The sequence below is a fragment of the Conger conger genome, chromosome 4 (genome assembly GCF_963514075.1).
Source record: "Conger conger chromosome 4, fConCon1.1, whole genome shotgun sequence".
In the NCBI taxonomy this organism is placed as follows: domain Eukaryota; kingdom Metazoa; phylum Chordata; class Actinopteri; order Anguilliformes; family Congridae; genus Conger; species Conger conger.
This window is the reverse complement of record NC_083763.1, coordinates 71,362,410-71,378,325: the sequence shown is the minus strand read 5'-3', so window position 1 is coordinate 71,378,325 and position 15,916 is coordinate 71,362,410. Positions and strand designations below refer to the sequence as shown.

The window sequence follows — 15,916 nt, the reverse complement described above, 5'->3', positions numbered from 1 at the left end:
AGTAGTGAGTGAAGGAGTGCTCATCTGTAGTAGTGAGTGAAGGAGTGTTCATCTGTAGTAGTGAGTACACGAGTGCTCATCTGTAGTAGTGAGTGAAGGAGTGCTCATCTGTAGTAGTGAGTGAAGGAGTGCTCATCTGTAGTAGTGAGTGAAGGAGTGCTCATCTGTAGTAGTGAGTGAACGAGTGCTCATCTGTAGTAGTGAGTGAACGAGTGCTCATCTGTAGTAGTGAGTGAACGAGTGCTCATCTGTAGTAGTGGGTACAGGAGTGCTCATCTGTAGTAGTGAGTGAACGAGTGCTCATCTGTAGTAGTGGGTACAGGAGTGCTCGGGGATGAAGTAGCGGCGCGACAGCGCCCCCTGTGGACACCGCTGGTCCTGCAGGCAGGGGAAGGGGCACAGGCTGACCCGGGGCAGAGGGACGGAGATGAAGGGGACGAAGCCCTCCAGGAGGGGCCGGCGGGGCAGGGGGGGCAGGGTCGCTCCTGTTTCGGGGTGGAAGAAAGAGGGGGGATAGCCAATGTCAGATGCAGTACAGGTGGATGCAGGGTTAACCGTGTTGAACGTTATGTAGGATTAACACTGGACAGATACACTACACCAGTGCTACTCCACGCCCTGCGGGCCGCAGTGTCTGCAGGTATTTGCTCCTATCATGCCCTACACAACCTGATTTCATTCATTAGCGTATTATCTGAACCAAGCAGGTAAAATAATTAGTGAAATTGTCTGGTTTGTCTGGTTTCAGAGTGTCACGTAAAGCCAGAACACACACACACACACACACACACACACACACACACACACATGCCTCTTCATATCAACATCCTCCCCCCTCCTCCACAAGAGGCTCTTACTCTGAGTTTGGCGTGTTCTGGCCAGGCTGTGAGTCTCTCCCAGGCGCAGGATAGGCTTCCTGGAACACACACACACACACACACACACACACACACACACACACACACACACACATATTACACACACACACACACACACACACACACATATTACACACACACACACACACACACACACACACACACACACATATTACACACACACACACACACACACACACACACACACACACATATTACACACACACACACACACACACACACACACACACACACATATTACACACACACACATACAGGTTCATACAAGGTAAATGCGTCAAGGTAATATCAAAGCCTTGCAGTGTGTATATCTGCCTGGAAAAGAACTCAAAATAATCTTGATGAAACTTGGGAGAAAATAAAGTCAACCTTGCAAGGCTGAATGATTTACCTGTACATTGAAAACACAAGAACAGTTAACTTACTACCTTTATGGGAGAGATGGATGTATGATATACCTGTATAGGGTAGTTACCTGTGTAAGTGCTGATGGAGGGGGTAGTTACTTGTGTAAGTGCTGATGGAGGGGGTAGTTACCTGTGTAATTGCTGATGGAGGGGGTAGTTACCTGTGTAATTGCTGATGGAGGGGGTAGTTACCTGTGTTAGTGCTGATGGAGGGGGTAGTTACCTGTATTAGTGCTGATGGAGGGGGTAGTTACCTGTGTAATTGCTGATGGAGGGGGTAGTTACCTGTGTTAGTGCTGATGGAGGGGGTAGTTACCTGGGTTAGTGTTGATGGAGGGGGTAGTTACCTGTGTTAGTGCTGATGGAGGGGGTAGTTACCTGTGTAAGTGCTGATGGAGGGGGTAATTACCTGTGTAAGTGCTGATGGAGGGGGTAGTTACCTGTGTTAGTGCTGATGGAGGGGGTAGTTACCTGTGTAAGTGCTGATGGAGGGGGTAGTTACCTGTGTAAGTGCTGATGGAGGGGGTAGTTACCTGTGTTAGTGCTGATGGAGGGGGTAGTTACCTGTGTTAGTGCTGATGGAGGGGGTAGTTACCTGTGTTAGTGCTGATGGAGGGGGTAGTTACCTGTGTAAGTGCTGATGGAGGGGGTAGTTACCTGTGTTAGTGCTGATGGAGGGGGTAGTTACCTGTGTAAGTGCTGATGGAGGGGGTAGTTACCTGTGTAAGTGCTGATGGAGGGGGTAATTACCTGTGCAAGTGCTGCTCGAGCAGCACAGTGTCTCTGCGGCCCTCTGGAGGAGGTGCCAGTGGCGGGGGAGGTGGGAGGGGAGGGGGGCGCCTCTGGTTCTCTCTCTGCCTGGAGCAGAAGAACCGCAGGACATCCACAGGGCTTTTCTCTGCCCCTTTCAGCGGCAGGGCTCTGTCTTGCTGACCAATCAGGAGAGAGACAGACAGACCACATGTACAACCACTGCCTCTCTTCTGTTGGTCATGACCTTTGACCTGTCTACCTTATAACAAGACCGTCCTCTCATTCAGTGTTAAAAGCAAGGGTTGTATCGGACGCATTCTTAAGCTGAAATGTTTTTGTGGGTTTAAAAAGATGGCAGAGAGAGAGGTTTTTTGTTTTTTTTTACCTCTCATCACAAGAAGTTACCTTTTTTCCTTTAACTGCAGTAATCAAAACAATAAAGGCAACTTGAAAGGCCTTAATCATTGGTACACAAGCGATCTATCTCATCTCGATCATACAACTACAAATGTGACAGTCCTCGTACCCACACCTTGTACTTGCAGGTCCAGAAGTTGAGCCAATTGGCAGCCACCTGTCTCAGGTGTGCCCAGGTTTGGCCGGGCTCCCCCTGCATTCCGGAGCGCCAGGTTGCCACCTCTGAACTCAGCCAGGGCTCCGCCTCCTCCACGCCCATCAACCTCAGCAGGCGAAGCACCACGCCCCTGCAACGCCCACTCCGTGTCTGTCACCACGGTAACCGCACAATACACTCCTCCCTGTGTCTGTGTGGCCCTAAAACACCTGACATACGTTTACACTGCCTGCGTTTACACACAGTCTAGCCATGCATTAACACAATGGCTCCCAAACATAGGGGTGGGACCCACCTGTAAGGGCAGGGTTGAGGAGGGTAGCAAGCTGGGTGAAAACATCTAGGGCTGGTTGCATGGACAGAGAATCCTGGACTAAATTGCATTATGTACGGATAATCTTCATTCAGAATTTAACTTAGTCTAGGACTAGGCTTAATCTGTGTATGTGAAACTGACCCATATTTGTATAGAGCAGGGCTGCCCAACCGTGCTCCTGGAGATCTACTGACCTGGAGGCTTTCACTCCAGACCTAACACAGCACACCTCATTCAACAGTTAGAGCTCCCATTGAGTGTGAATGGGAATGAATCAGGTGTGCCAAATTAGGGTTGAATTAAAAAATCAACAGGGCAGCAGACCTCCAGGAACAGGGTGCTTCACTATGGCAGAAAGTTTGGGATCCACTGCAGTTGCACACTCAGTAAACACATGTGGCCTAATATGAAGTACAGACTCACTGCAGCCCCAGTTCTCTCTGAGCCAGAATGGTCAGCAGCTCCAAAATGGTGTCAGTGCTGTCAGAGCCCACAGACGCCAGCGCTTTCAGAAGCTCACAGACAAAGCGCATGTCCTCCAACTGAAACACAGACACAGTGAAACCAGGGTCAGCAATACCTGTACCATTTTGGGAATGAAGGTGAAGTTGCAGAATGTACTGTGTTGAGAATGAAGCTGAGGTTGCTCATAGTTACTTGGCAGAACTTACCATGTCTGATGTGGCAAAGGTCTCCAGCAGCTCAGTAAGGCCGGAACAGATTTGCTTGGTGTTCGTTAGCGCCCCCTGTTGGAGCAGCTGCAGGAGAGCATTCAGGATGTGTGTCCTGGACCCAGTCTGGCAGCCCTTCAGCTTCTGCACCAGGAGCAGGGCAAAGACCTCTGCGCTGAAGGAGCTGTCCAACAGCTGGGCACAGAGACAGCACAGAGGAACAACACAGCCAACACAGAGCACAGTCAGAACACAGCACCAAGACACAGTTCAGCCATCAACCAGCACAGAGAAACAACACAGCCAACAACCAGCGCAGTCAAAACACAGCACAGAAAAGCAGTACAGCCATAAACCAATGCAGAGAGGCAACACAGCCAACGACCAGCACAGTGAAAACACAGCACACACAGCACAGCCAACAACCAGCACCGAGACACAACACAGCCAACACAGAGCACCATTAAAACACAGCACAGATAGCACAGTCAAAACACAGCACAGAGATGCAGCACAGCATCAACCAGTGCAGAGAATAACACAGCCATCAACCAGCACAGTCAAAACAGCACAGCACAGCCAATGTAGAACACAAGATGGCGAGTCAACAACCGGCACAGTCAAAACACAGCAGCAACACAGCCAACGACCAGCACAGAGACATGTCACAGTGTAATTAATGCACGATGTCACAGCCACAGCGGGCACAGTGTGAGCACAGGACGTGATGTCAGAGACAGGTAAGTTTGCTTTTACATGGAGAGGAAGAGACACTCTGACTCACGCTGTGGTCGGGGAGGACTTCCTGGAACCAGTCCTGCTCCACAAACGGACTGAGGAACTCTGGGATTGGGCACGGGGGTTTGGGGGGTGTGGGCGCCTTGCGGGGGGGACTGGGGGGTGTTGGGGGCGGACGTGGGGGGGTGCGGGGCAGGGGAGATTGGCGTGGTGGAGTGGAGGGCGGAGGGGTTTGGGGAGGGGGAGTGAAGTGTTGGGGCGGGGAGGGGGTTGGAGGTTTTGGGGTGGGGGGTGGTGGTGGGGATTCTGGTTTCTGAAACCTCACAATGAGGGGGCGTTTGGGGGCCTGAGGAGAGATGGGCAAAGACAGATGAATAGAAACTTTATTATCCACAATATATACTCAGTGATCACTTTATTAGGTAGACCCATACAACAGCTTGTTAATGCAAATATTTAATCAGCCAATCATGTGGCAGCAACTAAATTCATAAAAGCATGTAGACATGAGCTGTTTCTTAGACCAAATGTCCGAATGGGGAAGAAATGTGATCTAAGTGACTTTGACTGTGAAATGATTGTTGGTGCCAGACAGGGCAGGGCTCAGAAAGTGCTGATCTCCTGGGCTAACAGGAAGGTCACAGTAACGCAAATAACCACGCATTACCACAGTTATATTACATTACAAGGCATTTTGCATTTTGCACGTCCCATCCCATTTGCATATATGCATCTCTGAACACACCACGCGTCAAACCTCTAGGCTACAGCAGCCGAAGACTTAAGTCTAAAAAAATGAGTATAATAAATACCTAATAAAGTGCTCACTGAGTGTATGCACAAGACAGTTGTAAAACCTAGTCACAGAGAACAGTACGAGAATTTACATATTTCCATATTAAGCACGTGCCTGTACCACACCCGCACACTCACCCTGAATCTGGGCCTGGCACTCTCTACGTCAGGTGGGGTTGGGGTTGGGGACGGGGGAGGGCTCGTCTGTTTCGAAACGGTTTCTTGCTCTTCCAGCCTCTGCCGAAGCTTCAGCTCATCTTCATCACATTCACCATCATCATCATCTTCATCGTCATCATCATCAAACACCAGGAGCTTCACCCCGGCAACATCATTCCAGGGAAAGTTCAATGTAAACACGTTACGTTGAGACACTGCCCTTCGCCACAAGCTATTATCCAGAGTGACTTACGACACACAGACACAGGTGTATAGCTCAGGCATTAGAGTGCAGCAGTACCACAAAGAGGGGAGGAATAGTCCTTAAGAGAAAGGCAACTAACTACAAAAGTAGGGTAGAGGGGGCAGATTGTCACACTCCTCACTCTTTCTTACATTTCTTGGACGCAATGCATCACAATGGAATACATGTCATGCCAAATGAAAGAATGAACATATTTTCTATTCATTACACTGTGGCATGCAGCAGCTGTGGTCTACTGTATATCTGATATCGTGTGCTAATGTTGGCTATATCTCAAGGTCAGCTTAAACTAGTAAAACCTGTAGCCAAAGTATCAGAAAACACTATTCTCTCCTCCACAAAAATAATACTTTTGAACATTCGTACCTAAAAACGTTTTATCACATAGAATGTGAAGTGCTTTTACTTTTGAAGGTGAAAAATAAGAAAACAGTCCTCACCGCTGATTAATGTAACTGACCGCAAGTAAACAGGAAGTTCACCTCAGAATATGCAGGCACACAAAATGGCTCTTCAATTTGCATGGTAGTGACTCTTGTTTTGGAGAAACTAATAATGTGACAACTTAATCGTGTGTCAACCTACCCCGCTCAACATTAGCGAACATTAGCTTGCATTAGCTTAAAAAGTAATACAAAAACTACAGTGCATCCGGAAAGTATTCACAGTGCTTCACTTTTCCCACATTTTGTTATGTTACAGCCTTATTCCAAAATGGAATAAATTCATTTTTTCCCTCAAAATTCTACACACAACACCCCATAATGACAACATGAAAGAAGTTTTTTTTGAAATTTTTGCAAATTTAAGCGCTGTGAATACTTTCCGGATGCACTGTACCCACAGCTTACCCTCCCCTTCTACCCAAGAATGACTAGCTCAGGCCCTCCCCCTCACCTTCAGCCCCCTCAGGGCCCAGGGTTTCTGTGGGGGTGCGTACCGCGCCATCATGTCGGGCCACAGCCGTGCCAGCAGCACAGAGTTGGGGATGTGCCCCAAAAGGGACCTCTGGTCAGAGGCGCTGGTGGGGCCCCCCTGCGTGGGACAGAAGCAGTGGAGAGGTGTGAGCCTGGAGCTCCCCGCAGTGCCCCAGGGCCTGTGGAGAGGTGTGAGCCTGGAGCTCCCCGCAGTGCCCCGGGGCCTGTGGAGAGGTGTGAGCCTGGAGCTCCCCGCAGTGCCCCAGGGCCTGTGGAGAGGTGTGAGCCTGGAGCTCCCTGCAGTGCCCCGGGGCCTGTGGAGAGGTGTGAGCCTGGAGCTCCCTGCAGTGCCCCGGGGCCTGGCCACACTGGGGCTACAGAGCAGCCTGCTGAACGGTAAACTGTGAAAGTGCAACTGCATGGCCAGGGCAGGGAGTGTGTTACATGCAGAGACTCCTTTCCTGATCACCAACCTGCCCTGACTGTGGTTGTCTTTATTTGGATTCACCATTCTTTACATTTTAAACATTTCCTTAAAAACGTTTGGAGCAATCATGCTCCACATTGCAAACACAAACTTATATCAATAACTGTATAACAACAAAACAAAAAAGAAACAAAAGGAAACAAAATTTCAAGTGGTTTAGGAAAAGCTGTGTCCGAATCAGCCTCCTGACCACTGTGCACTCTAAGTATGTACTGTCTGCTAAGCATACTGCTTACTGTTTATTGTGTACATTTTAGTATGCGGTGCGAAAAATATCCTCAATACTATTTCTCAGGGAAGCTGCACCTGATTTACCTGCAAATAAGTATATCATCCTGGTATTTTAAGTACACTGCCTTTAGAGAACATTTTGCCAACTTAGCAACTTTCTCAATAGTATGCGAGTGTGCTGATTGGGACACGGCCGTGCTCTCTCACCCTATCCGGTGTTAGGGGGCGGAGCTCTGAGGGCCTTCTGGGAGGGAACAGCACCCCCTGCTGGTCCTCTGTTGGGATCTACATATCGATAAAGAAAGCCTCTTAGACAAATATGACGAACAAGGTTATGGCTTAGTGAGTATCTTAACCCCACCCATACAAATGAGGAAAGAGGTTGAGCTCCAACTATGATGCTAGATAATGGGGTCAGTGCTTGTCCAGTGCTGGGGTCTGTTATAGTCAGTGGTTCCCACACCTCTCCTGGAGTTCCCTCAGGCGGTCCAGGTGTATGACGTGTTCCACCTCAAGCAAAACTGATCCATTGTATCAGGTGTGCTCAAGGCGTGGAGCACATCATACAACAAGGAGTGGTTTGAGAACCACTGGACTGTAAGTGTTGCGATTGGCTGACTCTGTGTTGTTAACTGATATTGAACATGTATGGATGATTGTGGTTATGTGTGTGTGTGAGTGTGTGTGTGTGTGTGAGTGAGTGAGTGAGTGAGTGAGTGAGTGAGTGAGTGAGTGTGTGTGTGTGTGTGTGTGTGCGTGTGTGAGTGTATGTGTGTGTGTGTGTGTGTATGTGAGTGTGTGTGTGTGTGTTTGTGTGTATGTGAGTGTGTGTGTGTGTGTGTGTGTGAGTGTGTGTATGTGAGTGTGTGTGTGTGTGTGTGTGTTATGGTTCATTAGGACCTACCTGAATCTTCAGAGGCTCGGGGAACACAAGCTGCAGGTAGCGAGCGAAGGCCTCTCTCTTCCTCCCACGGGGGGGCGGGAGTTTCTTCTTCTTGGCGCCCAGCGCCAGCCCCTGCTGGAGGGCCTGCAGATCCCTGCTCCGAGCCAGCAGGGCCGAGTGCTGCCGGGGTCCAGAGAGCAGCTTCAGCACCATGCCACCGCAGAGCCACATCACACCGACGCCGTGTTCACAACTCACCGCGCCATCGGACTGACGGACACCGGAAGTCATTCGTTCCGATGGAGCACGGTTAACGGACAGTTACAGATCACGCCCCCCCTTGGGAATGTTGGGTCCTTTGTCCAACGGACAATGGATCTTTTGGATTGGATTTCTGAACTCTGAGCTAATGGACCGTCAGAGTAGCGGGAAGTAGAGAAACATATTAATTTCACCGCTTGTTTCTGGGATAACAACTTGTAAACAATCTTTTCCGACAAACAAATGAATTCATGTTTACAGAAAATATTAAGTGACTCCCATTTTCATTCTGACAGGTTTGCTATTATCTCACTCGCTATGAGATCTACCGTAGCTTGTTTGAGGAAGTATTTCAATCGTGAGAGACCAGACTCATATCGCTCAGATCAGTTATGGTGTTGCGATACTCTGGGGGTAGGGGGGCGTGAAGAACAAGGGGTACTTAAAACCGCGGACAAGTTGTGAACACGGCGTCAGACGTGAAGACATTCAATGCAGGTGAATTCAGGCTGGGCACCTTTCTAAGGGGCATTACTTGGGACTCAAACCTGCAAGCTCTTGAGCTAAAAGCCGAATTCCCCTAACCATCGTACGACAATGGCACTCGACTGCAACCCCAAAGAGTGACTTGAACAGTGTGTTACTTTAGAAAACACCATCTCACCACATCTGTGGTCCTCTCCTCCTGGCTGAACTTCTCCTCTTCTTCACCATAGCAGCTCCCACACCTGATGCTGGGACAGATGTGCACTCAGACAGGTGTACTGCCAGTACAGATGTGCTGAAGATGCCCTCAGCGTTCATACAGAGTGTAGAACACAGCCATGAACAGGCACACTGAATAATAAATACAATACAACTGCAAAGAGGCACTGGAGCATCTCGTACTGGAGGATCTCACTGGAGGGGTACACTGAAATCCCTCCCCCGCCGGACAGACCCGTTGAACAGAAGCATACAGGGTGTGTAGTTGGGGTAGGCGGTGAGTCTCAATCCCCACCTCTCATTCCCCCAATTTGTCACGATCAGTCTAGACACCCGCCAATTCACAAAATTGCACAATTAGCACAGGAGGGGAGGTTGAAAACAGTCCAATGACGGATCCTTCAATGCCTAAAATAGTTGACTAAACATGTATGGGGTTACCTGTGCGTGCTTGTATTGCTCCTGCTTTCAGAGATAGGAAGGCCTGGTATGGGATCAAACTGCTCTGCACAAAGGAGCTGTACACACACACACACACAAACACATACAGGGACACAGTTCACATACGGTTCTCATGAGATTGTGTGAAATATAAAAACTATAGCCTATAATTACATTATATGAATGTTCAATGTGTGTTCCCAAATATTATGTGTCACTATATGTGGGGTCCCCTGTACCCCTGTGTGGTGTACCTGTACGTGGGGTCCCCTGTACCCCTGTGTGGTGTACCTGTACGTGGGGTCCCCTGTACCCCTGTGTGGTGTACCTGTACGTGGTGGTCGGGGGGCAGTAGGTGTGTTTTGGGGATCCGGTACAGGTCTCCCCTGATCCCCAGCAGCAGCTCCCCCCTCTGGCCACAGTACGCCAGGCACTCCGGCCCCACCTGCAGCTGGAGGATCCTGGGAAACAGCAGGGAGACCCCGCACAATAAAGCATCACTCACACACACACACATACAGGCACACACACACACACACACGCACACTCACACGCACACACACAGGCACGCACACACACACAGGCATAAACACACACACACACACGCACGCACATACACACACACACACACACACACACACATAAAGCACATCTACACAGACTGTGACCTCTGACCTGAGAAGACGGTTCTCATCATCCCAAATGCGGATAGTTCCGTCCTGACTACTGGAAGCCAGCACACCCATCTGAGGACACGCACAAAGCCCTGAACACACACACACACACACACACACACACACAGAGTCAGAGATAAGATACACACAGACAGTCAGAGGTATGATACACAGACATGCACACACACAGTCAGAAGTAAGACACACACAAATACACACACACAGTCAGACACACAGAGGTAAGACATAAGACACGCACACACACACAGGTAAAACACACGCACATAAATACACACAGAGTCAGACGTACGACACACACACACACACACACACAGAGGTAAGACACACATACTCTCTGACACAGTCTCTGCTCATCTCCGGTGTCTCACCTGTGATACAGTCCAGGTGACCTTGGCTGGGCAGGTGCTCGGTGGGGCTCTGGGTCTCCAGGCATACGTGGAGCAGGCAGTAGGGGGCGCTGTGGTGCTCCTGGAGGGCCAGGCCCAGCAGGGGTCCCAGGGTGGCTAGGTGCACTGCCGGCTGCCCACAGGAGAGGCTGAAGTGGGGGCTCAGAAAGTCTGGAGAGAGGGGGCAAACCCTCCACACCTGGATCGTCCTGTCCTCCCCTGGGGAAAGAACACACACACACACACACACACACACACATACACACATACAGATTAATACAGACACACATGCACACAGAGACACACACACACACACACACACACACACATACATACTCATAAATACAGACACACATACGCATACTCAGAAATATACACACATACAGATGAATACATACACACACAGACAGGGCAAACACCCCAGGCAGGTTAAAGGTGATTGACAGGTGTCAGACGTACCAGCAGAAATCAGGTAGTCGTTCCCCGGGTCGGCCTGCAGGGCGGAGACAGTCTGGCTGCTGTGGGCGGGGGCTCTGTACAGCAGGTGCCCCGAATCCCACCTCAGCACAGACACACAGCCCCCCTCCTGCCCCAGCATCACCAGGAACCTTCCCCCAAAACACGCAAGAGGCAAACCCACGCAGTCCAAGCGTAAACCATATTACAGTAATATCATAATTCATAATGAGATCATACAGTCAGGTTTAGCATCAGTCAAAATCTGTCAATAAATATCGCCCAGTCACTCACATCCCCCCCCCCCCCCCACCTCTCAAACGGCCTACCGACAGGCACACAGTTTCATTACATTACATTACATTACACAGGCACACAGATACAGACACAGACACAGACAGACAGACAGACAGGCACACAGACAGACACACAGGCACACAGATACAGACACAGACACAGACACAGACACAGACAGACAGACACACAGGCACACAGACAGACACACAGGCACACAGATACAGACACAGACACAGACACAGACACAGACAGACAGACACACAGGCACACACAGACAGACAGGCTGACCAGTTTCTGTTGTCAAGCCGTGACCTCCGCTTCACCGCCCGCAGGTCCTCCAACGCCCGGAGCTCCCTCCAGTCCTGCAGCGCCTCCTTGTGGTGGGTCACAGCGCTGTACAGCGCCAGGCAGGAGGCCCTGCCGGGCCCTGGAGGCCTCCCGTACCCTCCATCGACCTGCCTTGCCCTGGGCCAGGGCTCCTCCCACGCACCCCGCCAGTCATCCAGGCTCGTCGCCGGATTGGTCAGCGCACTCGCCCTCAGCACCGCCCCTTGCGCGGTCAGCACCAATAGGGTTTCCCTGTGCAGGCAGTAGTCCGCCGCCCTCACCCTCCGCCCCGACCCCAGGACGAGGGAGCTGAGGACCGCCCCCGTTTCCACGTCGACCAGCGCCAGGTTACTGTCGCCGCTGACGCACAGCGCCCGGGGCGGGAAGGGCCTGGGACAGGGCGGCGCCACAATCTGCCGCAGGGGGCCCCTACCCAGCATGCAGTGCAGGTGGTAGACGCTGTGCATGCCCCAGAAGTCCACGCCCTTCTCAGAGAAGGAGTAGAAGGTGCCCCCCGGCCCCGGGCCCGGTCCCCCCAGGGCCAGAGGGGGGGCCCCGCCCTCCACACGCACCGTCTGAACCTGGTCCCCCTCCTCCAGGCTCCAGCAGCGCAGGGTCCCGTCCAGGGATGCTGAAATGAGCTGGCCCGACAGGGGGCAGCAGGCCAGGGCGGTCACCGCGCCTGGAGACAGGGGGAAGGGCGGGGGGGAGGCGGGCGTCATGCAGCAACATGTGCCTCTTCACTAAATACTAAATACCCCTCAAATTCATATTCATATCTCACACTTTACAGGTCAGTATAATCAAAATGGTGTAGGCACAGAGGTGTAATAATAAGGGGTACGTTTCACCCCTTAAAACCCTGTATTAGTCTTCCCGCAATGTACCACACAGTTGGAAATAAATATTTCTTACAGTTGCTTAGACTGACAGTAGCAGGAGACAATCCTCCCCTGGAGCAATGCAGGGTTAAGGGCCTTGCTCAAGGGCCCAACGCCTGTGTGGATCTTATTGTGGCTACACCGGGGACAGAAATACCGGCCTTGCGTGTCCCAGTCATGTACCTTAACCAGTCATGTAATATACATTTATTATCCCAAAAAGAGAAATTGCTAAATATTGCATTAATTGTCCAACTCATATGCAGTGTTTCCATCGTTTCTTCCAGTACTGTAAAAGCTCAGAAGCTCAAAACGTCCTGATTTCACGTGAGAAGGAGCAGCGATGATCTGCCCTCACCTGTGTGACTCACGAAGGCTATGACCGGGTCCCAGTCTGGACCCCACACTCGGATGGACGTGTCTCTTGATGCAGTGACCAGACAATCCAGCAGAGGGCAGTGTACCAAACATGTGATTTCCCTGAAGGAAAACATAGCACAGGCTCTTATTTGTTAAGTTCAGTGACTTTACATATTATTTATCTGGCGCTTTTATCCAAAGGGACTTACAGTTGATTAGAATAGGGAGGAGACGCACACAAACACAAATGCCCACACACACAATTACACACGCATGCACGCACACACACGCGGCCACGTGCAGTACATGTATACACACAGGCACACACACACACACATGCACACACACCCACACCCACACGTACACAGGCACACCCACACACACATACACACACGTATACACATACATACACACACACACACCCACAGGCATACAAACACACACACACTCACACACACCCACATGTACACAGGCACACACACACACACACACACACGTATACACACACATACACACACACACCCACACGCATACAAACACACACAGGCATGCACACGTACACCCAGGCACACACACACACACCCACACATACACAGGCACACCCACACACACACAAACACACACACACACACACACACACACACCTGAGATGGAGGTCCCTCCTCTTCTCCACCAGCCTCCCCTCGGTGAGGTCGACGAGGGCAACCGCGCTCCCGAACGCGACGAAGGCCCGGTGATGTCGCCCGCCGGTGGGCGGGGCCAGGGCCAACTGGGTGATGATGTCATCGGGGCCCAGCCCCTCCCGCACCCTCACCTTGCAGAACAGGTGATGCAGACACCACAGGCAGACGTTCCCCTCCCCCGCCGTCACCACCTCCAGGGACCAATCAGCGGCCTGGCAGGCGCGGACATCCAGGGGGTCGGTGGCATGGACCAGGGGCTGCAACTCGCCGTCTAAAAGGGCCAAATTGGCCCCGGGCCCCCAGGCGATGGTGCGCCCTGGCAGCCTGGTGCCGGTCAGGCCTGTGAATTCGGCGGGGGAATCCACGGTGAAGCGCAGCTCCCCGTCTGGGTGGTAGGCTCTGGCCGCGCCCCCCGTGTGCAGGCTGAGGAAGCCCGCTGGGCCGTGGGTCATGTGACGCACGGGGTCATCGCTCCGCACGTGCTGCAGGTGCCGCAAGCCGTGCGTGAGGACGCTGGGCCTGGTATCGCCATGTTTCACCTGTGAGAGAGACCGACGGACGGACGGACGGACGGACGGACATTGAATCATACAGTTCTGTGTCATGGTTTAATAGCTGGGGCACGGCTGTTGAAATGTTACAGCTTAGATATTCAATATTCTGTGATTACACATTAGCTACACGGACAGCATAATGTTCTAGCTGCTAGAATCTAGCATATCAAACTCCGATTGAGTAAATTATTCTCAGATATAATCGCCTGCGATCCCAACTGCACTCGCAGAAACTTTATTAGAGTTGAATTAACAAGAAAAATCATTTTCACCAATATACAGTAGGATATCAACTATTTTGTTCACGAAGCTACTGTTTTCGATTCACCTTCTCGGTGTTGTCAGGCTCCTCTTTGTCCGTCCCATTAGGCAGGTACTGGGTGGGCATGACTGTCTTTTCTTTGAGACCTTCATGGACAGGCACACGCTTTCTTCTGAGGTAACGTATTCAGTCCAACTAGTATGCGACACTAGATTAGCTACCTAGATGTGTACTGCATTTTCAGTTACATTTAAGCATGCATAAAACGGCTCCAGCGACGTTTCCTCTTTGCGAGCACAACACCGGGTTCTTGGATCATTAGAATAAATACATTAGGCCTATAAATCAAGTAAAATAATTAAATATACCGCGTATCCTAAGAGCCGAGATACAAAATATTTTACATCGTTGCCTATATTATGAACAGATTAGATATTCCACAATCATGTTAAGGTATAAGTGCATTCGTATTCGCTGCGTTGGAAACGCCACTCCTTTGTCTCAAAGTATTTCAACTGCGGTCTGGCGAGTTTAAGCGTTTGTAGGTTGCTAGGACACCGTTTTTAAGACCGTGCGCCCTTAACAATGCAGCTGCTATCTTCTGTGTAAAGGCATCTTTAACCGAGTTGACAACCGAGATTAATGTGCGACGTTTCTTCGATTTAAAACTTTTAAATAATTCCCAGGGGAATCGTTTTTATAATTGACGGGAAAGAATATTGCATGGGAACGATACGTCCAGTGTCTCGAATTAAGCATGACGCTTCATTTCAGTCCTGAATCTAGGTTACACGTCACACATCACCACAAACTGCTTGTTACTGAAACCATAGTGATACTATCAGGGATTTTTGGGAATCAGTGCATTTATTCAAATTGGTTCATTCAAATTAAGCCTACCCTGCATGGTTTGAGTTGAACTGGTCTACCAGATAAAGCATATCAAGCTGGAAGCTGGTCTGAAAAACTTTGAGCATGCATGTATTAAATAAAATTCAATCACCTCACTTCACTTGTGTTTCATTGTTTTAAAGAATATCCAAATGTTCATAAATGTTTGCAGATAAAATTGTATTGTGGCTAAAAGCATTTACCATGATATATTTGATCTTTTTTCATCTGTAGGCCCTGACCAGATTTGATAGACAGCTTTCAAAGTTGCTTATTAATATGACTCATACTGGAGATCAAACATCATTATAGACTAGTTGTTAATAATCACTGAAGCTGCAAGGCTTATTGACAGCATGTTAAAAAATATGATAAAACAGCAAACAGTGTTTAGTTGTTGAATGATTTATCAAAACAAGATGCAGATAGAAAATGACATCGAAATGATTCAGAAAGTAAAAGTCGTGTCGGAACCACAACTCCCATAATTCCACAAGAAAATTCCGCGACGTCCACCCCGCATGACGTCTAGCTCGGTTCAGCCAATCCTGTAATGGCGGGAGCAATACACTTTCCCGAGCAAGACATGTTCTCGGGATCCCTCTCTTCTTCCCGACGCACC

The 15,916-nt window shown here is 50.1% G+C and overlaps 1 protein-coding gene across 1 annotated transcript; it reads right to left on the bottom strand.

Annotated features, from left to right (window-relative positions):
• Positions 1-2,052: 2,052 nt before the first annotated feature.
• On the bottom strand, positions 2,053-11,218 carry wdr97 (WD repeat domain 97). The gene is made up of 15 exons (XM_061239038.1): positions 11,043-11,218; positions 10,566-10,802; positions 10,178-10,268; positions 9,831-9,963; positions 9,503-9,579; positions 9,021-9,090; positions 8,117-8,275; positions 7,420-7,497; positions 6,475-6,612; positions 5,380-5,468; positions 4,405-4,513; positions 3,621-3,815; positions 3,373-3,491; positions 2,592-2,763; positions 2,053-2,235 (listed from the first exon to the last, which is right to left on the bottom strand). Exons 1-15 carry the CDS (start codon positions 11,179-11,181, stop codon positions 2,053-2,055), a joined length of 1,989 nt encoding a protein of 662 aa, XP_061095022.1. The 5' UTR covers positions 11,182-11,218.
• Between the last annotated feature and the right edge of the window lie 4,698 nt (positions 11,219-15,916).